Source organism: Temnothorax curvispinosus, unplaced genomic scaffold (assembly GCF_003070985.1).
Source record: "Temnothorax curvispinosus isolate PA1 unplaced genomic scaffold, ASM307098v1 QBEX01016605.1, whole genome shotgun sequence".
Lineage (NCBI taxonomy): Eukaryota > Metazoa > Arthropoda > Insecta > Hymenoptera > Formicidae > Temnothorax > Temnothorax curvispinosus.
Genome location: NW_020226385.1, coordinates 1 through 22394, shown reverse-complemented (window position 1 = coordinate 22394; position 22394 = coordinate 1). Strand labels below are relative to the sequence as shown.

Below are 22394 nucleotides of genomic sequence, written 5' to 3'. Positions count from 1 at the left end.
AAATTTTTATTTATTAAAAATAACAGGATAACCGAGTAAAATAAAAGTCTAAATAAAGTGAAAAAAAAAGGTCTTGTATCAGACAATATCAGAACTAAAGTGGAAGCACTTTTGGATAATAAAAAACTTGCACATTACTTCCTCATAGTTATTAATTGTGCAAGTTGAAACTTGCACATTGCTTCCTCATAGTTATTAAGTGTGCAAGTTGATGAAGCATTATTTTTTTCAATGTATAATTTTCAGTATTTATTTGTGTTGGCTTCCTCATAGAGGAAGCTTTGTGTGCGAAGGTTTCTACTTAAACACTTAAAAACTCTAATCAAGCAATGTGCAGGTTTCTACTCGCACACCTAACTCTTTAGGAGCCTGTATACATAATTATGTACATTCACTAAAATAAAAAAATAAAAATATACTTGCCCACTTAAAAACTGAACCAATATGCAGATTTCTACTCGCACACTTAAGAACTCTAAGAAAGCAAAGTTCAAGTTTCAACTTGCACACTTAATAACTCTAAGGAAGCAATGTCCAAGTTTCAACTTGCACACTTAATAACTCTAAGGAAGCAATGTCCAAGTTTCAACTTGCACACTTAATAACTATAAGGAAGCAATGTCCAAGTTTCAACTTGCACATTTAATAACTCTAAGGAAGCAATGTCCAAGTTTCAACTTGCACACTTAATAACTCTAAGAAAGCAATGTCCAAGTTTCAACTTGCACACTTAATAACTATGAGGAAGCAATGTGCAATTTTCAACTTGCACACTTAATAACTATGAGGAAGCAATGTGCAAGTTTCAACTTGCACAATTAATAACTATGAGGAAGCAATGTGCAAGTTTCTACTTGCACACTTTTTTTATTCCCTATAAATATTTATAATTCATTAAAATTTGGTTGATCAGATCCAGTTTTATTATAAAGCTTCTATATATGTACGAATTCTCAGAAAATTCAAATGTGTGTAACACGAGATCTAATCAATCAATTTTAATAAATTATATATGAAATAGGGGTTGAAAAAACTGAAAAATATAATAAAATTAAAAATTGATCGTTATCTCAAATATTGATAAATCTGCAGCGTAAAACACATTTAAAAACATTTTGATAGTAATCACTGCGCACTCCGCAGAATGCATTTTCAAAATACTACTGCGCCATGTGCAGAATGCATTTTAATTTTATTCATTTCTTTGTGTAACAATTTTTTTAGTTTCTACTTCTCAATTTATTTACTATAACTTTAATCTTATTTTAATGTCTTTAATTATTTTTATTTAGATCTAGATATTTATTTCTTCTTTTTTAAAATTATTGTTTGTCTCTTTGCTTAAATTATATATTTGGAATTACAGATTGGTAACATATTTTGGTTTTAATTTAATGTTATATTTAAAATGTAATCTTTGAAAATAATAAAAGCGTTAAATGTGATTTAAAATAATAAACGTTTATATTTTATATAATTTTTTTTTAAATAATTTTTATAATTTTTTTTTTAAAGTATTTTTTTTTAATTAAATAGAGATTAAAGATTGTGATAAGCAAATCAACTTTAACCCTTAGAGACTATACGTGAGGTCTTAACCGCTTGTTAAAGAATAATGTTAGAAAATTTATCTTAATTTTGTTATATTTTATATATAAAATATTGACAACTTTTCTAATTCTATTATTTTCTTCAGTCTTTTCTACCTCTCTATTTTATATATAATTGATTCAGATTTGGTTGATCAGATCCTGTTTTTTAAAACTTCTATATATGTACAAATTCTCCGAAATTTCAAATGTGTGTAACACGAGATCTAATCAATCAAATTTTAATGAATTATATATGAAATAGGGGTAGAAAAAACTCAAAAATATAATAGAGTTAAAAATAGATCGCTATCTCAAATATTGAGAAAGCTGCAGCGTAAAACACATTTTTCAAAAAAATGAAAATCTGCATAAAATCTATACCGTTTTATGGATTTTAATAAAATTTGAGGAGGACATACTTTCTATGATACTCTATTTGTGTGCCAAATTTCAACCCGGTATCTAAAAAATTGTAGAAGTAGATGCGTGTACAAAAAATCCGTACACACACACACACACACACACATACATACATACTTCCGGACATTTTTTACTAATACGATTTTTCGACATTTTAGAACATTCTAAACCTATTTCCATCAAAATCTCGAAAAAAAATTTTTTCACCATCACAAAGCTTCCTCTATGAGGAAGCAATAAATAAATAACAATTAAGCTTCTGGGAGAAAAACATTGGTAAATACTATGGATTTCAGTGTAAAAGAGAAGCATCGTAAAAGATACGTCACGTGGAGATAATTTTTATTGATTGGTCGTCGTTCCCCGCCGAAGCACCGACACTTTAAATCCGATAATGGATCTGCGATTCCGAATAGGACATGGAATTGAGATTACACTGAATGCACAGATGTCCGGAGCATGACATCAGTGATGTTTTACTATCGGTAATTACCGTTGGTGCCATGTAGCAATATCGAAAAATAGTAAATTTGATTCAACGGCACGCCGACATAAATAAAGATAAATATAAATAGTAAAAAAAGTATAACGTCATAAAATATATAAAAGTGATCAATAATTATTAACACCTACTTTTTTAAACTGCCGATATTAACATGATACATAAATTATTTTCTAAATAAATATATAAAAAGAAAATAATAAATTCCAGCTGATCTCAAAATAAAATTAACTTACACGAACTCAAATGTCGCATTTTCCTTCTTCTATAAGTGAAGCGAAAGGAAGATACAATAATATCGATAAGATCTACATTAAAAATGTGTGTGCTTGTAAAAGTTGGGTGTATCGCGGTCGTGCGTACCTGACTGACGTATTATACGTATTTTAAATCTCAACGAGCTTATAGGCTCGGATCTATACTTAGCCGGCCGCACGACGAAGAAAAAATAGTATTCGGTACACGTGCATGCGGATAATGTTACAGTGATTTTTTAATGGCTCGTGTATACATGGGAGAGGCGACTTTAATGCGCTTAACAACCATTTACTTGTAAGTGCAAGAGCACGATTCCTAGCCTTCCCGGTCGCGGAGATAAAACGCTCGCAAGATCAACATCAATTAATCATGTTAATACGCAAGATGACGTCATATGTTGTCAAAGTTGTGTGCGATAAACATGTATAATAAATGGAAACGATAATATTGTAATTTAGCAGGAATTTCGAGAATTATTCGGTAAATATCGTTATTTATCGATAAAGTCGTTATTTTATTATTAATATATCGTGTCTCATCATATCGAAAATTTCATAAATTATATCACAGGTCTCGAATTCACACAAAAGAGTTTAGTATTGAGACAGGATTATTTTTCGCCAAACCCTTTCACCCGACGCGGCTTGGGTCAGAGCTGTCGGGGCTCAAAGTACGATTAATTGATATGTTTATCTTTATTAATTGGGCGCCAGTTAGTTTTATGAGAACTAACAAACTCTTATTCCGTATCTAATTTCTCTAATACTCCGTATAATTGGCTAGCGATTTCAATTTAAACATGAGACAGCACAAGGGGAGTTCCGTCGGAGGACCCAAGGAATATTGCAGAAGTCAAAAGAAAATCAGAGAGATAAGCAAGCAATATATGAGTGTATTGAAATTATTAGACTTACGTTACAGTTACGTCGCTATTTGCCGCAAAACGGCCCACACAACTCGTTCACAATCGTTAGACGTACGCCGTCTACACAAGTATAGTATTGACATGATTCTTAACCGGCAGACAATTGATCGCTTATTCGCACTACGGACTACATATTTACGTGTGGACTGATCCCGCCGAAGACCGACGGAAGAGTCCCCGAGATCTCTCGGTCGTTCCGCTACCACGCGCCCACCCCCTTCGATCCTACCAATCGTTGCGGATCGATATATTCCGTCACATGCGAGTAAGCTATTGGCTCTCCGTTTCGACGGTTTACAGGGTTCGGCGTTCGTACCGCGCGGGCAACAGAAAATGTCTTTCATAAATTTTGTCGGATTGATTGTTACATCGAGCATCGATGTCGAGGGAAAGGATTTAAACATCGAGTGTCGATGTCGAGGAAAGGGTTTTAATTTTCCTGTCACAGTATATATGATTAAATGATCTTATATATAGTACAAAGATATATATTTGAAAATATATGTTCTTACGAATTCCATAGAAAGATATTTAAATATTAGTCACAATATTATTATTATTATTACGTAAAAATTATTGCACAGATATAACGAAGAAAATAAATATAACATAGTAGTCATATACAATAAACATTTTCTGCGCATTAATTCATATTATTTCTCACGTAAGATGCGTTCAAAAATTACCGATTAAATACATCTTATTAACTCATCGAAATTATTAAAATTCTATTAAAATAAATTATTTCAAAACAATTGAAGAGAGCGAAACGACGTATTTTTCGATTTCGATCCAAACTCTGTACACAACCGTTAAAACAATCGTGTTTTATCACCGTGGGTTGTGATATCCATTGATAAATATGTATAGGTTTAGGTTTAGAGCATCCCATATAAACAGGGATCGAGGATCACTGTGGTACCGAGAGCGCGAACGCAACCAAACGCAACGACAATACGCACGTGTGGCCCCCGCCGATTGTGCGGAGTCACCCTTAAATGATTCATAGCACGCGCATAGAAAGAGAGGACCGTTCGGAGAACAAAAGTTCGTAGTCTCGCTCGCGCGTGTTAAACGTATCGATCGGTCGCGACTTTTTGCAACTGTGACGGAGGCGAGGAAGCCCGCGGAGCGAAAGTTGCGTGCCACAAGAGCGCGAGAATAAGAAAAAGTTCGTTTTATTTTACGAGGTACGCGCCGCCTCGGAGAGAGAGAGAATGCTTTACTACTTTACTTAAAGATTCAGAAAACGTAACCGATGGAAAAACGACGGCGGTGGTGAGCGTAGAGGCAAATGTCAAACTCCCTTATGCGACTATAAGCGAAAGAATTTTAATAAGTAACAGATTTGTCTTATATATGAAAATATGTCACTGAATATTATATATATGAAATTGTAAATGGAAGACGTACTTATAAATATGTATATGTTTTCGTGACAGGCAGGTTCAATTCGAGATCATTTTTACGGACGATTCACTCCGATTAGCTTGTTTGGCTATCAGCTCCCCTGACAACGGCAAGATTGCGGGCCTGTTTCCTATTTTCGTACGCGCAGATTTCGCGCGACATTGATTTCGTGGATCAATAATTCTCTCTGTCTTGCACAATGAGCTTCTCACGATTAATTTATCGGAGCAAGTCGTGCGTATCGCAGATGCACACACGACGCTCGAAAGCTTCCAAATAACATTGAGCGAAGTTCGATAAGGAACTAAGGTGAAGATAAATAAAAAAAAGTTCCCAAATATAAAAATTTCTCACAACGATAAAAGACCAATTACCAATTACGACCTTTTCCTATTTGGTGCGGAAAAATCAGATTAAAACGCCGCGGAATAAAATGTATGTGTTTATCGAGGTCATAATCGATCTCGCCAGTTCGACGGCAGGAGAGAGCCCGGGGTTAATATTTTCGAAATGCGAAATGTCACGCGATGCCATTTGATTCGTTCGTAACCCGAGCACATAAGTATACATGCCGACGAGGCACGTGCTTTTTCGCTGCTCGTTATCCGTCTCTGAAAAACGTTCACATTTCAAATTGAGCGAGAAGCTTGCAGGAAGTTTTTAAGCGTATGTAGATTAAGCGATTAACTGATAACCGATAAGCCGCGAGATCGAGCTGTCGTCAACGATAATTCACGGTTATTATGTACAAACACTCATCGCTTGAAAAATCGTCGGCCTAGGAAAATACTGCACCGACCGCACGATTTCGCACTCGCATCCATTTATCGAGATGTTGGAATGCCCGTTCGAAGCGCGTCGAGAGAAACGAAATAAAATCACTTTGCGACCGACGCCTTCGCATTTCATGAAAACCGATCGACGCCGCGATTTTTCCGTCCGAAGAGTCGAAGCTTGAAAACAAACCGCTCGAGGAGGAAAGTTTGTTGCTGGAGAAGAGAAATGGATGAAAGAGTTTGCACAATAAATATATCTACGCAAAAATACGGCTAGCCGTCCACGTATCGTCTCTTATTTTATGCACGCAAAGTCTTATCATTCGATGAATAAAAAAAATAGCGATTGTAGCAAAAAAAATATGTCAATTATCAACTATTCGTATATATTGTAAGTGTATTCGACATGTAAATTTCATTTGATACACGCTGATGTTTCGTCTGTGGATTAATTCAAAGCTTTTATAATATTTTGTAGTTCGGTAAAATTTTTCCCGTCACCGTTTATGTAATTCGTAACGATCCTTTTCCGAAGAACTTCCTGAACTGGCGCACACACTGCACACTAGCGCAATAAGTTAGAGACAAGTATTATTTTGTTTCACTTCAACTTATTGCACCAACGTGTATCAGTTCAGAATGTTCTTTGAGAAAGAACGGACGGCACATTATTGCAGAAAAAAACCTCACACATTTTCCGCGCGAACATAAGCCATCAGACAGAGTTGACTTGCGTCAAGGGAAAAAAAATGAGGAAGGACGTGGCACTTTCATTTCTTGCGCATCTTGAAATTTTAATTAACCTCGTTGTTCATCTCGACGTCACATCGGCGCAGCGGCGTGCAGGCGTGTTGCACGTGCGGATTATACACTTTCCGTGAATAATACAGCTCACTATACAGTTCGTCTAATAATATATGTAAAGTTATGCCAGAGAGCGGCCGCTCGAATTGTGCGGCTATGAAATAAATAAAATTCCCGAAGGGAAGTTTATAATACTCCGAGTAATACTTTCAAAGCATACGTTTTCGCTCATTCATTCATTTCGCTCACGTTCGATTATTATTATTATCATACGAATTTGCAGAAATACAGAGAGCCCGATGGGAATCTATGCCATCGGGGAATATAGTGGGATGACCGCGGATTTTGCGCAACGCATCCCGAGTGAAATCGCGAATTTTAATAATGGGGAATGTGGAATTTGCAATTATAAAGTTTCCACGACGTGCGTAATTTCACAGCTGTAGATCGTGTGTGTTCGCACGTATATTTGAAATGGAAATTGACTGCGCGAGAGAACGTAAAAACGTCGTGAAAGACAATCAGCATACGCATGTGCGACTAATGCGGATGATGTTACATCACTATATGTGTTATCGAACTACGCGCGACTGCCAATACATTTTCTAAATCGTCGCGGGGCTCTCCTGAATCGTAAAAAATAAGAAAACATAGCGTTGCGAATCGCGATCAGCTGATTCTGGAATTGTTAGCTCGCAACACTTTACGTGGACCACTTTACATTAAAAATATCATACGATACATATATTATATATTTAAATAATTATATAAACGCATATGTAACGTCTCAGTTTCACGTGTTACATAATAATTAATAATAATTTAATCTTCAATATTATTCGAAGCGTTACGTTTCGAAATTAGAAAACGAGATTTGGAATTCGCTCTCCTTTCACTTTGTATATACCTCCACCCTTTCTTTCTCTCTTACACAGAAACGTCAGTAACAAGCATGTCTCATTCCGGCTGCAAAAGATATAAAAAAAAACCCCGCGCGTATTTTTAGCTCGATATGCACAATACATCGCGCGCGTGGTCAATACACACGAGGTAAATTTACACATTTTACCTCCCGCCGGGGGTAGCATTAGCCGTAAAATCGACCGCGTACGCGATATTCACGGAGCACAATAGGAGGGGAAAAAAAGAAAGAGAAACAACACAAAAGTACAAAACGAAGAAGCCGCCGTTGTTTGTCGAGAACTCTCGGCGCGAGAAGCGCTCTTCGTGTAGCTTGTTATACTTCGGTGGATAAAAGGCCCTCGACGAAGGGCTCGGCGCGAGTGCGATCCCGTTGAGTCGCGTCGCGCAATTCAACGTGCCCGACAACGCGGTCTCTCGAATCGTAAACACGCGCGTTTTAACAGCTCGATCGTTCTTCGACCGGAAGACGCAGCCTTCCGGCGAGTGCTCTCGCGAAGAAAGTTTTCTTACGTCTACAATTACTCGGCGTGAAAACTCGCGGCTACATCGCGTGTAAAAACGGTCGGTCGGCTTGCGAAGACGGATTTTCACGGAAATTCCGGGAAAGCCAGCTTAACGGAATCGCGAGTATACTCTCCTCGGTTCGTCGCGCAAAACTCCGCGGTATGCTAATGAAAGTATTTTAATAGCCGATAGCAATATGAAATTCGTACCAGTTAGTAGATCTGCATCTAATTCGTATTAACGATCCAATAATTTCAGGGATTACAGTACGATTAAACGTGTATTTTCGAAATTAAGCTTCGCCTTAATTCCTTTGATAACTTTCATCAACATCCGTTTTAGTATTTGTGTACTAGTCCCAGTCTGCAATGGGTGTTTTTAAACCCTAAGCCCTAAAAAATTGACCAATCACAGTCAATTATTCTCTTCAAATTCAATTGTGATTGAACAATTTCTTAAGGCTTACAGCTTAAAACACCTATTGTAGATAGACACTTAGTCCCAGTCTACAATAGGTGTTTTAAGCCCTAAGCCCTAAGAAATTGACCAATCGCAGTCAATTATTCTCCTCAAATTCAACTGTGATTGAACAATTTCTTAAGGCTTAGTAGGGCTTAAAACACCTACTGTAGACGGGCACTCACACATTTGTATAATCCGTTAGCGCAATGAGTAACGTAGGCAAAGTTAAAAAAGAAAAAAGTTAAATTTCTAAATGGCCTTTCCTCCCCTTTCCTTCAATCTTTCGATCGTTACCGCGTTCTCCCCCCCCCCCTTCCCACTTCTCGCGTTTGATTTAAACGAGCAATTCGGTTCGCGAAAGAGCGACAAAGATAAAAGCAGGACAACTCACTCGAGCAGGTGGGCGTAAAACAAGAGACCGCCGGGCAGCACGAGGTCGTCGCTGCCGACCCTCCATCGTCTGCCGAACGCGATCAGGCCCGGCATCCCGTGGCGTCCGCGTCGTCGACAAACGTGGCGACATAACCTACGCGACGCGCGACATCGAGGAGAGGAATTCACGCGCGCCGACCGAGCGAGCGAGGAACGGGCACGCGAACTGAAGTGAAGAAGGTTGAACGAACGCGGACGAGCGGGGACGAGCCGGACCGAATCGAACCAATCAGCTGACACCGGCCGCGCTGTGAAACCTGGAAACGCGGAAACGCGGAACGACGCCACACGCCACACGCGATCGTACTGCAGGACGAGTAACCGGAGTAACTCGCTCAGATTTGTTTCAGAAGGGAACAAAAGTATTCAATTGAAGTATCCCCAGAGAGATATGTTCGTCGAATTAATCCGCTATTGATCCCATTAACGTTTCATTCAAATCTTTTATTCGAATTATCACGTTCAACTGTCGCCTTTGAAATTAACAGCTGATAAGTAATAATTAAACGACCGTGGATTAATTTGAAATTCGAGTTAAAAGGGGTGATGTCTCGAAGGAATGCTTCATGCTTCAAAAAAAGTCTCTCGTGTGAAGGAAAAATGCGCAGTTTTTTTTTTACAGGTACAGAAATGGTTTAGTCGATTTAGGCCCAGTTTCACAAGTGTCGGTTAACTTTTAATCTTAGATTAACTCACTCTTCGTCTCCTTCTAACGTCCCCCTTAGAAAAAAACGAAGAGTAAGTTAATCTAAGATTAAAAGTTAACCGACACTTGTGAAACTGGCCCTTAACGTTGGTTCCGCTCGGTTTAACATTGGTTGAATTTCAATTTTTTAAAGCGTGCAAACTACATTAACTTTTTTGGGCGTCAAACTTTCTGGCAAATTAGAATTGAAAGATGTGAAAACGGAGAATCGCTTGACAACGCGCTATTCGAAAATGAGCGAAGGAAGCTTTTATTAGCAAATGCTATTCCAAAAAAATGTCTATTCGATCGGATTGCAGCGGAGCGATCGAGTTGTTTGTTGTTGCACGATAAAATCAAAAAGCTTCTAACGAGCGATATTTCGGTTGCGACGCATCGAATGAAACGCCGATTACACGGCCGATGAAATGAAAATAAACGCGCGATCGGCTTTCCTTCGAATTGCGTCCATTTGTTCACCGCGATTCCTCGCATAGAGAAAAATTTGCGCGGGCCCGATTTCCAAAGCTGTCAGAAGTATAATTTATGAAAAGATCGAATCGGTCAGAAATTAAGTGGATTAACATTCCGCTGATATTTAAGCGGATTAAATCGATGTTACTTCGGCGGCAGTACACGTCATTGGCAGGCTGCGATTCTCGATCATCGCTAATAATACACGGGAGAAATGTTCTCGCGCGCGACCGACTTTTCTTGAAAAACAATGACCGGCTGCGTCGTGTCAGAAAATATGCGTATAAAATAAAAATCGATCTCTCGGAAGCACCCTTGCCTTGTCGAGCTGAATAACGATCGGGGGTCTGAAAAATAGATCCCGTATAGCTCCGGGCGAACCAAGATACAATGGTTTTCTTTCATTTTCTTAAGTGCCCAAAACTGTATTGACTTACAATGTCGATATTATTTAATTGGACAACGTGTGAAGTAAAATTTTTCATATCATTTCTCCGTTTATCGTTTCTTAAGATTCGCGGTCTACTTTTTATTATATTATCGACGATGAAACGAAACGTTGCAATATTTATCAATGATCAGCTTTAGTTTTTAATGTTTTTTTATCCAGCAGGAATGGAGTACAATCAACTATATCCGCGCTATATCAATCGCCACACAGATTTCCATTCTGGCTCGAGGAATATACGCGCGCAAGATACCCGGGGGAGACACCTGATACAGTGCCGACTTGCGAATGACAAAGGACACAGGGAGATCCGTATAACCCGTTTACGTTTACACACAACGAACTCTGAAAATAACAAACCAATACCCCGTTCCAAGAATAATCAAGGCCGCGCTCGCACTCTTGAAAATGATCCCCCGTTTATATGCCGTGTGTTATTATTTTCGCTCGTTGCCACGAACGCAATCGCAAAGCCCATCAGCCATGCCAATGGGCAGAATTTTGACATACACAATACGGGACGGCGAGACGTACGTGCGAATACGCGAATCGCGAATTTCCGAACGTTATAATCGAATTCGCGGTCTCGTGCCAAAAGCGCGCGTGCAGAATTGGAGTGGACATACGTACACAACAAACAAGCAGATCGAATTCAAGGTGCTTTCGACGGGACGTTTGTGAGATAAGGAATTCGAACTTTACAAGTGTGGATCCCTGTGGGAATTTTAAATTCTTTTGGCAAAAATGTAGAGATACATTTATGAAACATAGTTAGATTTAAATGTAGAAAGTCCATGTTTCAATTGTAACGATTGATAATTACACTTCTCGTCGACTGTATTTTAGACAGATAAAAATAAGGCTATCGAATTTTTATTTTCAACTTTGATAAAAAAAAACATGAGAATCTCAACTTGAGAATTTTTAAATTGTCGGAAACAAATTGCGCGTCTTTTTTTCTCCTTTGCGGAATTTTAATTTTAAATTCCACTTTCGCAAGTTTTGTCAGAATTCATGTTCCAGGTAAACTGCTTTAACTTGACGGACCTGCGCTACATCATTCTAGTCGGTGGTGTACATAAAATCGAATATATAGGTCGAGTCCGAGAACCCGTCGAAGATGACACATGCTAATAGCATCCGTTAATGTTTAAATTAGCAAGATGACTTACATTCCAATGAAATTGATTTTTTTTTTAATTGGAAGAGCTGATAAATTTAGCAAATATAATTCAGCATTCTGTATAGAACGTGTGTCAGAATCTGCGACGTTAATCGACTAAGTAATCAGAGATAGCTTTTTCTCTGATAATGAGTAATTAAGGTTTTCTCTAAGTAACTGACAAATAACTATCAAGTTTCTAAGGAATTGAATAAAGTCTGTTCGTGTAAATGTAAGTAATTTCTATATATATATATATAAGAGATTTCAATTTAAAGAAAAAGCATTTAACATTAAGAAGAAAAATGTCTCGTAACACAAAGTATCTTGGAAAATTTCTCTAAAATCTGTTAAAAGCTGTAAAATCGTCGAAACAACTGTTGCTAAAATGCTTCAAGTAATAACATATTAAATAACGCTTCAAAATTTGCGAGGTATACTCGAAATTTGATAATCATGTGAGGATAATTATGAAGGATAATTTTATGACTAAATTACAGAATAAATTACACGTCGACTCATTAACGATTAAATGCGATATTTTCGAATTATATGTTTCGTATACTTCTTTCGAGAATTCACGATAGATTATGCACGCGCTTTAAACGCAACTGGTTCATTGAATAGATCTAAATTTATAATAAGGCATAATAACACACCTTATGACCTTTGCATTATGTAAAAAACGCAAGATATGTATATTTTTCAACGATTGCTCCCATTCAAACGTAATTTCAATTACATCGCAAAAACTAAAGACAGAAAAAAAGTATACCAAAAGAAATATAATTATATAAGGCTTTAACAGGGTCTATTAAAAACTAATTGCAAAGGCTCTAATCTCTTTTCTATTTTAATTATTTTATTTAACAGATCGACAATCTTAAGAATCTTGCGTTTGTCACAAACTTTATGTGCTTGCAAAAATGGAATTAACGAAAATCGTACAAAGCGAGACACGTACAAAATCTATTCACTTTTATTTTTATTTTCAATAGGATTAGAAAGAGGTTGAAAAGCAAAGCTGAGTAAACCTTTTATACGAGACAATCTTTCGGTACTTAAATTGTATCGTGTACTTACGACTCTAACAATAAGAAAAAGATCTAGATACGTCAGAATGAAAGAAAAATTGGCTTGCTTACCGCTAAGTATATATCTTACAACTTTTCACCGGAAAGAAGCGTTTCACCGAAAACATTCCGCTTCTGGAGCTTCTGCTCCATTTTACATCCCCCCCTCCCCCTCGCTTTCTATCCCTCTATTTTATAACCGCCGTTTTTATTCCCACTCACCATATGAGATGCAGGATGAAGAGGAAAGCGCCGGGCACGACGAGGTCGTCGCTGCCGACGCTCCAGCGTCGTCGGAACACCACGATTCCAGGCATCTCGCGTCGCGTCGTCGTCGCCGCCTTCGTCGTCGTCGTCTTCCATCCAAGGTGCCGGCGATCGCGAGTCCTCCACCTCACACGCGAATCACCGCGCGACTCGCCCGTACTGTCCGGCGATCGCGGCAAGTAAGCAGCGGCGATCGACGGCGACGCCGACGTCGGCGTCGCGTGCCGCGCCGACGAGCGCACTGACAGCTGATGTAACCGTGACTCTTATCGCGTTCGTCGTCCATCCTTCGGCGGCCCTGCCGACGACGCCGCACGTCGCCGTGACGGCCTCCTCCCGACGGCTACCACCGACGGCGTGCCGACGAGCGACACGGCGCCGCATCGCGCCGCTCGGCGCGAATATAATCGTCGCCCGATTACTCACTAATTATTCACCGATAACACTGGGCAACGATCACGGTCAATCGACACCGGGCACTCGATGTTCTTCAACGTTCTGCAAGAGCTTTTCCACCGAAGGTTCCCGCAGAGGTGGATGACACTACTTGGAACTGCAAGAAATCGATTTCGGAACACTTTTATCCCATTCCTTCATAAATGTGTATAGGAGACCTTTACGCTATAAACGGAAAGATCGTCTTCGGTGACTTCTTGTAATAAATTTTTTGTTAAAATAATGCGTTTCGTTGACATGTCGCACCTCGAGAAGAATACCCTGTCACCAAAATAATCATAAAAACCGCACAATTTTCAGAAGAGAAGGAAAACAAATTTAATTATAATTTTTTGAATTGTGAGACTAACTAACTAACGCAATTACAATTACGATATTTTGTTATAATAAAACTTCTACTGTTTCTTGACGAGGTCTGCGGTCGGCGGTGATTCACTTGTCAATTCGCTTATCACTCATAACACATTCATCCAGGAAGCCGCAACATAACCAGTTTAAAAGAATAACGACACTCTTCTGCCTCGTGCAGCGAATTTCGCATATAGACTTGTGAGATATATTAATAGCACGTAACATTTTAGATATACTTTTTACAGGCTTAACTCAAAATCGAATTTTTTATAATTATGACAGTATTCTTCTCGATATGCGATATGTATCCTATATGTCGAATTTGCAATGTACATTTCTAACACTTTTTATGTGTCGATTAAAAAATCTATAAATAATTTTCAAGCACGGAAGCAATTTTTCCGATAAATTTTTTTTTCTCAATACTAAAGTATTTCTCCTGATAATAATAGACGCTTTATCGCTGTACATAATTTTCTCTTTCTCTCTCTCTCTCTCTCTTAAATTGTTTAAATAAGTCTTTATTCGCTGTAATTGCTTGAAAATCCGCTCACAATACGCGATGTCGTCGACAAAATTGTTTTGAAAATAACGTTCAATAAACGGAGCGAACGGAGAAGGTCGAGCTACTCCGACTGTGAAACGGCGAATTAAATTGTCCGAGCTTTGCTTGTGAAGGAAACTTGAAGGAAACGGCACGCCACGAGCTCTCGCTCGTATCTCAAAGAGGTCGAGTCGCGTTTATAGAGTTAAGTATCTCTGACTTGTGCGAGAGGAACTTCCTGCCAGAGTAGTAGCGGAGTATATATCTCGGTCTCTTTTTCTTCCACTCTCGTAAATCATGCCGCGAAACCACGTTTTGTTGATCCCCCGCGTCGTTCACGATCGACGACTTTTATGAATGGACGTTTGTAAAATGTGTAACGAGCGAGCCGAGCGCGAGTAATATCCGTGTAACAATTTTTACGATGTAATACGAATGTCATCAATGTGTAATCACGGATATCGATGAGAGTCGCGTACAATAAACTACAAAATTTTAGCGTAACGAAATTTCAGTGCATAATTAACTCGTAAATGCTAGTGTATTAAATTAACCGTTTCGCATTCGCATTTCATCCGTAGAAAAAAGAATCTGCTGTAGAAATTTTCCTTTTTTTTTCGCAATAGCGATTTTCGCTTCACGCTATTATCGCAAACTCGTTCACTTAATTAAGCAATCCTGCGACGCTTATTTTTAAAATCGTAATAAGATGTGGATTCCAAACTTTTTATGTCTCGTTTTGTTGCTTCAAAATTCCGTTGAAAGGCGAAAGAAGGCAGCAAAATGTATACATCGTACAAAAAAGTTATGGAAATTTACTTCTTCTCGATGCCCCCGTTTCTACAAAGCGTTTAGAAATCCGACGAAATTTTAAACGGAGTCAACAACAAAAGCGGAGTATCGAGCAGCGAAAACATTCAAATTATTTAGTCGCCGGCGTATTTTATATCGTGACGTTGTTGTGAAAAATACAACAAGGGGTATAGAATAACAATTGGCATTTCCGAGACATCGATAACAAGAGGTGCGCCATCAATTTGAGCTTGTGCGGGCAAATAAAATATTGCCAGGTATCTCCCGCTTTTCGAAAGCTCGCTTTATGCCACTTCGCTTTTATGAAAGACCTACATTAGTACCTATTTTCGCTAACCGAAAGAAATTCGAAGAAGATTTTAGCTTTTAGGAAAAAAAATTTTATGAATCAAGGGTACTCGCTTCTTCGCTTTTACGGCTTGTGAAAGGTTTCAACGAGCTACTTTCAGTAGGGAGGAAAACCTGTATTTAAATGTAAAGAGAATTTATAAATCTTTATAATAACAAGCATCCCGAAAAATAGAAAAAAGATGATGTTTCTACGCGCGAGAAAATAATCCTGAACGGGGCATAAAACATGTATATTTAATTGCAAAAATAAAAAATATTATTACAAGACATTGTAAGCTTCACTCATATTAAAAATAAATTAAAATCAATCGAGATTAACCTCGAGTACATATACGGAAGGATATAATTTAAATTCGTCCTATTCTTTCTCTTTTTCCTCTTTTGATTTCGATGACATTATTTGTGGAATGACTAAAAAAAAGCCAATGCGTCGAAAATATTCATATTGTTTATAGTATCAACTCGCTCTCGATCACATTCTCCGACACGAAGATACCCATCTGAACGAAATCGCGGGCAAAGGAATCCGCCGGCGCCGTACCAAGTTAAATCGAAAATATACTCGGAGAGAAGGAAAAAAAATACACAAAGCTCGTCGACGCGCAACTATGCTAATTCGCCGAGCCTACGCGAGCGCGAATGATATAATCGATATCGCCTAATTAAATTATCACACGCCGGAGAACGGTCACGCACGCGTTATGCGTGAACTGCCACGAGTGACGAATTTATCTTCGCTTTGGTATATTTTTTGCTGTCGTAAATTGTTATCACCTTGTTATTTATCTCCGCGGTGACGTAACTTGGACTTTGAATGGATTTTAACGATTTCAAACACATCGTTTGTCTTTTTAGACTGAGGAAGTCAACAGGAGCAACGATTTTATTTCACAAAGCCGAGAGATTAGTTTCTATTTAGTCCGATTATTTCTCACACGTAATTATTTACGATCTATTGTCAAAATCGCGCGTTTATCGCCAAATACGCCATTTTCGACAAAGTCGATAGCTAAGTACATCAGCCGAGAGTTTAACCGTCATAACAATTAAAAATTAACTATGATTTCCAACTTTACGATAGTCAAACTGAAACTCTACTAACCACGACAATTGAAGAGCAGTATAATTTCGAAATTTCGACTGTTATGTCAATTATAATTCAATGAAAATTAAAGGATACTCGCGTATATTCAAATGGAAATCAAATATAATCCAATCAAGCGATATCCAAGTAACTTTCCATTAACGTACATATATCTAGGATTATATTTTGAACATAATATTTACACACCCCCAACGGCGGCACTCTTAATTCCGTTGTCCCCCGAGATCGATGGCCACCTGACCGAGCTCCTCCGAGTTTTTCAGAGCCGAAGATCGCCACGCGTTTCGGCGCGGGGCGCGCGCTCACACTGCGTGGACGACGACGCCGCGCGCCGTGTCGGCGCTCGGCCGACGCTCGGCGTCGGTTCCGTCAGCCGCGCAACCGATATCACCGGCGCGATCCCCGGCGTCCCTTTATCCCCTCGCGCTCGTCGAATGCGCCTGCTTATGCGGACGCGTTTCTTCCCGAAGAGTAGCACGCTTCCCGCGTGCCCTCCTCCCCCACGAAAGAGGAACACTCCGTTCCTCTCCGTCTCCGCGACGTAAAAATCGCGGAACAGCGTCGACCTCCTCTCTTCTCCTCTCTCTCTCTCTCCCTCTCTCGGTCCACTGGGTACGTTATCGAGGTCCGCGAAGAGAGTTGACGGAAGAGGGTAGACCGATCGCTACCGGGTCTTTCCGCGATCGCCGCGGAACTTCGTGCCTCCTTAACGTCATGTCCCGTTCGACACACGCACACACATACACACACTCTCTCTCTCTCTCTCCTTTAAATGAGATATCGAAATCACCTCGTCAGCGACAGTCGCGTACACAGCGTACGCTACCACCGGCCACGTGCCGCAAGGGCGCGTAATCACGATGCGTCCGCGCCGCCACCACCGCGAGAGGAGCACATCTTGGCACACACCGACGAAGCGGCGAGACACACACCAGGATCGAACCACCCCGAGGCGCGACTGACTGAACCGTGCACCCGTGCCGGCTCCGAGGTGGCACCCAAGACAAGCGGCAAGCCGCTCCCCTCCCCCTCACCGTCCTTCCGCCCCCGCTCGCCAGCGGCGCGGCGCGCCGCCGAGGCGCGCTTGCGTCTCGACGCCGAGCGTCGTTGCACCGCGTCGCTTTGCGCCCCGGGAACGTTTGTTCCGCCTCTTTGTTTCGCGTACGCGCCTCTCTTTTTCTTCTTCTTATTTGATTCAGCTGTCGTAAGTGCGCTCGGCAGGTCGATCGGCAGTTTGAATAGTTTATTAGTTAGCGCGTCGCGTCAAATGACTCTTTCCCCTTTGGGGTTTATTTATTTTTTCACTTCTACCAATATAGATTGACTTTAATCTCGGTTTAACTCTTTTCTTTCATCTTTATCTAATTCTCTTAAAACTAGAGAGAGATAAAGAGTAAGTTAAGCCGAGATTAAAGTTAATCCGCATTGGTAGAAACAGACCATTAGATAGATTTCTTATTCAGTGTCTTAACTCACGCAGACAGGATTACGCGTGATCGTACACGAGCACGGAACGGGAACGTAATCGGAGTACTTCCGTTTCAGCATCCCCTTATCTTATCGCGCGTACGTGATTTATGGACGACGATTGAATCACTCTCCTCCCCGATCTTAAAATCGTCATTCATTGATAATCATGTTTAGATTTATCAACTGCGTACGCCTAGATAGAGGGTAGTTGTGAACGTCGTACGTGGATCGTAAAAAATAATCCTTATTTTATTTGTTATTTTTATATTTCTTAGCGATAGCCAAGAGATTTTCTACAGATTAAAAAATTGATATGTTAATGTATCAATCAAATCCAAATTATGGCAACTGGACTGTAGAGCAAGCGTTATTATGCACATTGTAAGATTATATATGTCTAAAGTTTAAAATATCTGTATATTTTTACAATATTACGATTGCAAACAGATAAAGCCTCTTTCTGCATTTTCACATAATTATTTTATTCAATTCAATTACAACCTTGGTCAAAATTGGACACCCTCATAATCATTATGCTGTTACCGAATCTAATACCACGAAAGACTTCTATTGTTTAAAAATTGTTTAATAAATTGAATAAAAATAAAAGAAAATTGTTAGCGCCAAGTGATATTTTATTTCTTTCAAAAATAAATAATATTTTGCAAAAAAATTTCATTTTAATAGAATGCCTAATAATTTGGCCAAGGCGAATTCAACGTAATTATTACTGAGGGTGCTGAAGATGAACGAGCTGCAAGGAAAATAGCGACCTCGTTAAGTTTTCATTGAAGAATTGATTGCAATTTAATCGAGAGACGCAGCTGGACCGATAATTATATCTCTCACGTAAGAACCAAGAAGGTGAATTACGTTCGCTCGAGATCGATCGACTCGATCGTGGTAACGGAGACGTCGCACGAATAGCGGAACGTAAGGAACGTTTCGGGAAAAGCGGTGATTCATTTCTCTCGGGGGAAACGACCGCCGCGCCGGGGCGAAAGGCCCCTCGTGCTTTCGTGTCGCGGGTCGGAAACGTATTTCAATAAAGACACGCGCATAGTTATCTCCGCCCGAATCGATCGACACGACACTGCGGTCGTTCGCCGTTTGCAAAAATTATTCGTGACCTTTTTTTCACCCGTTCGATCTTTTATTTCCCGGTCCATTGTTCTCGAGATCTAGGCCGATTGTAGTGACGTCGGCTAATTAAAATTCTCCTCCCTGTCCCCGTATTAAATAGGATTGTATATTACAATGGGCAAAGGACATCGGTGGAATTGTAATTTACGACTGGACGGACATCGTCCCTTTATTCGGCTTTGCGATTCGAGGATATAGATTAATTAAAAACTTGATATAGATGTTCGTTATTTAAATAAGGCTGACATCTTTATATCATGTGTGCGACGTTTCAGACATTTCGGACATTTTTGCTAATTGAGACTTTAATTAAGTCCTGGGTAGCGATCACGTAACTTTTCTCTCTTAGAGCAGAAACGTGAAGAGCGAAAAATTTCATGTGACTGTCTCTTTCTATTCAACGTCAATGGAAAGAGATGGTTACCTGAAAGTTTTCACTTTTTATGTTTTTGCTCTACGGGAAAAGTTACGTGATCGCTGCCCAGGCTGAATTAAAAATCCACTAAAGACAAGTTGCAGTTTGACGATTTTATTTGCGGCCCTATATTTCAATTTACGAGAAACCATTTTCATTAAAAAAAAAATCGACTCTAAAATCTGTCAGGACATTCGTGAAATAGTAAATAACTGTAGCAAGAAATATATCAAGCACTAATAAACAAATCATCGATAAAGTAATTTTCTGCTTACGATACACTTGTGAAATTACGTTTATATTTCACGTCGCAGCAGTGGTTAATACACATAAACGGATCTGTTGGTCAAATTTATGAGCAAACTGACCTATAAAATATACTTCAGGAGTGCCTCGAACGAGCGAAAATAAATGCAGCGCGCCAGGTGTTCGCCTGGATCTATCTTTAGTATGCGCATTCGGCAGACGTAACTTTCCCGATCAATAAAAATATCCACATATCCTGAAATGTTTATTTAACAGTCTGAAAATACTCACCGAGATTATTGCGGATTTTAGGGAACCTCGATTGAACTCGTCTGTAAAGGTTAACAAAACATTTCGATCTCGTTCCTTCTCGAGTGACAAATGCAACGTTTTGTAAAGATAATTTACTTCAAAAATAGTTCTTTTTTTTTACAATACGATAAAATTATACGATTAATACCTGCCGATTCTCGATACATTCTTCAGTTTTATCGTTCACCATTTGCAACGAGTAACAATTATATTGTTTAGTATTAGTATCTGAATTCCAATGAGTTGAAATTCATATCTTGGAAGTATAAATTATCGCAGTGGAAAGTATAGATTATGACGCAATTTTGCAACCCAACTATTTCAATTCCTCGCTCGATCATAGTTCTTTATATACCAATCAACTGTCTCTTTAATCGCTTGTTCGAAAGGCGTGAACTGAAAATCGGGTAGGTACTTTCGTAGCTTCGCGTTGCTTGCCGTTTTCTTATACTGTCCATCCGCTGCCGACGTGTCATATACCACCTTCCCCTTAAACTTGAAAGTTCGCGCCAGCGTCTCCGCCACCTGGGCTATCGATTTTTCTTGCGCCTCATCCACTGAAAATTACCTTTTCTTTTTTAGCAATTTCTGCGGTAAAGTTAATCAATACTGATAACTGTACTATTGCAACATTTTTGAACAGTAAGGATAGTAGCAGCTACAAAGCTATTGACAACACTGATATTTACCGAAAAATTATAGAACAAGGATTAGGAAAATAATATCAAGTCTAAATGAATATTTACCTGACAAGATAATTGGTTCCACAGAATCATATTCTCGTAGCACCCAAATTATTAATTTCGCTAAGTCTATGCTATAGATGAATTGCCTCAAGGGTTTGCCAGAGCCCAATACGGTGAATACTTTATCTTCTGTACTTGCTCCTAACGGAAAATACTATAATTTGACAACAAATTTAAATAACGCTTAAACACAAAACTTATTTTTGTACCATCTTTGCACAAGTCGTAAAGTCTTCGCATTAAACCAGGTATTACATGACTGGCGCTAGGATGAAAATTGTCGTGCGGACCGAATACGTTGCAAGGAATCACACTGGTGTACAGTCTACCGTGCTGATCGTAGTAGCCTCTATTAGCAATATCTATGAGTCGCTTGGCATAGCTGTAGCCGTAATTCGAAGGATGTGGCGGTCCATTGTGAACCTAGAATACATACAATACATTCTGATCTACATACATTTATTACAAGCCGGTGTATCTATGTATTACTAGTTACTACCATAGTTTCGTCTATCGGATAAGACGTCTTATCGGGAAATATACAAGTGGAGAGGCACGAAACAATCTTCGTGACACCATACTCGTGAGCAGTGTGCAGAACATTGTCATTCATATGTATGTTATTCCGCTGCAATGAAAAAGACATAATATTAAGATCATAAGTAAGGCCATATTAAAATAAAATGATGAGATACATGCAAGATATCGTGTCCTCCGGGATATTTACCAGAAAGTCCAAGTTGTGCGACATGTTGTGGAAGAGACCACCGACCATGGCAGCCAAATGAATGACATGTGTCGGTCTGTGATCGTCGAATAACTTCCGTGTGCTCTCCTTATCGCTGCGAAAAGTCATTTGATTAATTTAAAATGTCACGTAAGTGACAATACTTTGCAATCCCGCTAGCGACTCGGTTGATCTAACCTCAATCACTCAATTTAACCTACCACAAGTCTGCATCTTTGGATCCGACAAATATCCACTTTTCGTTTTCCCTCTTGTCGTGCTCGATAACATTTTGAATGGCTCTACCAACGAGCCCCGTACCGCCTGTTACAAGCACAACATTCATGCCGAGATCATTGACGGGATCCTGTTGGATTCGTGACAGCTGACCAGAACAATGGCTGAATCGCTGAATAATTCCAACTGGAAAGCGCCCTCATTCCTCGTTGAAACGTGTCACCAGCAAAATTTTTTTACTTAATTAATCAACTATAATCATAACATTCTACAAAAAAATCCGGCATGACTGACAATACCATCATACGAGACAAAGGGAAAAAAACTTATTTTTTTTAGTTCAACATGTGACCAGTTATC

The 22394-nt window shown here is 39.3% G+C and overlaps 2 protein-coding genes across 6 annotated transcripts in view; both read right to left on the bottom strand.

Moving 5' to 3' along the window:
- Positions 1-17713, bottom strand: part of LOC112466855 (sn1-specific diacylglycerol lipase alpha) — a 48190-nt gene extending 30477 nt beyond the window's left edge. For 3 of the 5 annotated variants that reach the window (XM_025035197.1, XM_025035192.1, XM_025035196.1), the window contains exons 1-2: positions 16925-17713; positions 13074-13671 (exon numbers count right to left, since the gene is read on the bottom strand). In XM_025035197.1, the coding sequence (XP_024890965.1) occupies positions 13074-13168 (95 nt within the window). In that variant the 5' untranslated portion in view covers positions 13169-13671; positions 16925-17713. Of the gene's footprint in view, positions 1-8968; positions 9179-13073; positions 13672-16924 lie in introns of those variants that run through there. The other 2 variants (XM_025035193.1, XM_025035195.1) reach the window with 2 other exon arrangements.
- Positions 17714-20401: 2688 nt separating this feature from the next.
- LOC112466851 (probable GDP-L-fucose synthase) lies at positions 20402-22216 on the bottom strand. The gene is made up of 6 exons (XM_025035189.1): positions 22019-22216; positions 21798-21912; positions 21570-21698; positions 21280-21493; positions 21071-21211; positions 20402-20881 (listed from the first exon to the last, which is right to left on the bottom strand). The coding sequence occupies exons 1-6, from the start codon at positions 22141-22143 to the stop codon at positions 20646-20648; spliced, it is 960 nt and encodes a 319-aa protein (XP_024890957.1). The 5' UTR covers positions 22144-22216; the 3' UTR covers positions 20402-20645.
- Between the last annotated feature and the right edge of the window lie 178 nt (positions 22217-22394).

Bases quoted from the DNA above. Each gene is read 5' to 3' on its own strand.
- LOC112466851 (XM_025035189.1), bottom strand. From the start codon at position 22,143: ATGAATGTTGTGCTTGTAACAGGCGGTACGGGGCTCGTTGGTAGAGCC. The intron at 21,494-21,569 runs GTAGTAACTAGT...TATGTATTCTAG, and splicing joins ATCCGATAGACGAAACTATG to GTTCACAATGGACCGCCACA. The intron at 21,212-21,279 runs GTACAAAAATAA...ATTTTCCGTTAG, and splicing joins TTACGACTTGTGCAAAGATG to GAGCAAGTACAGAAGATAAA.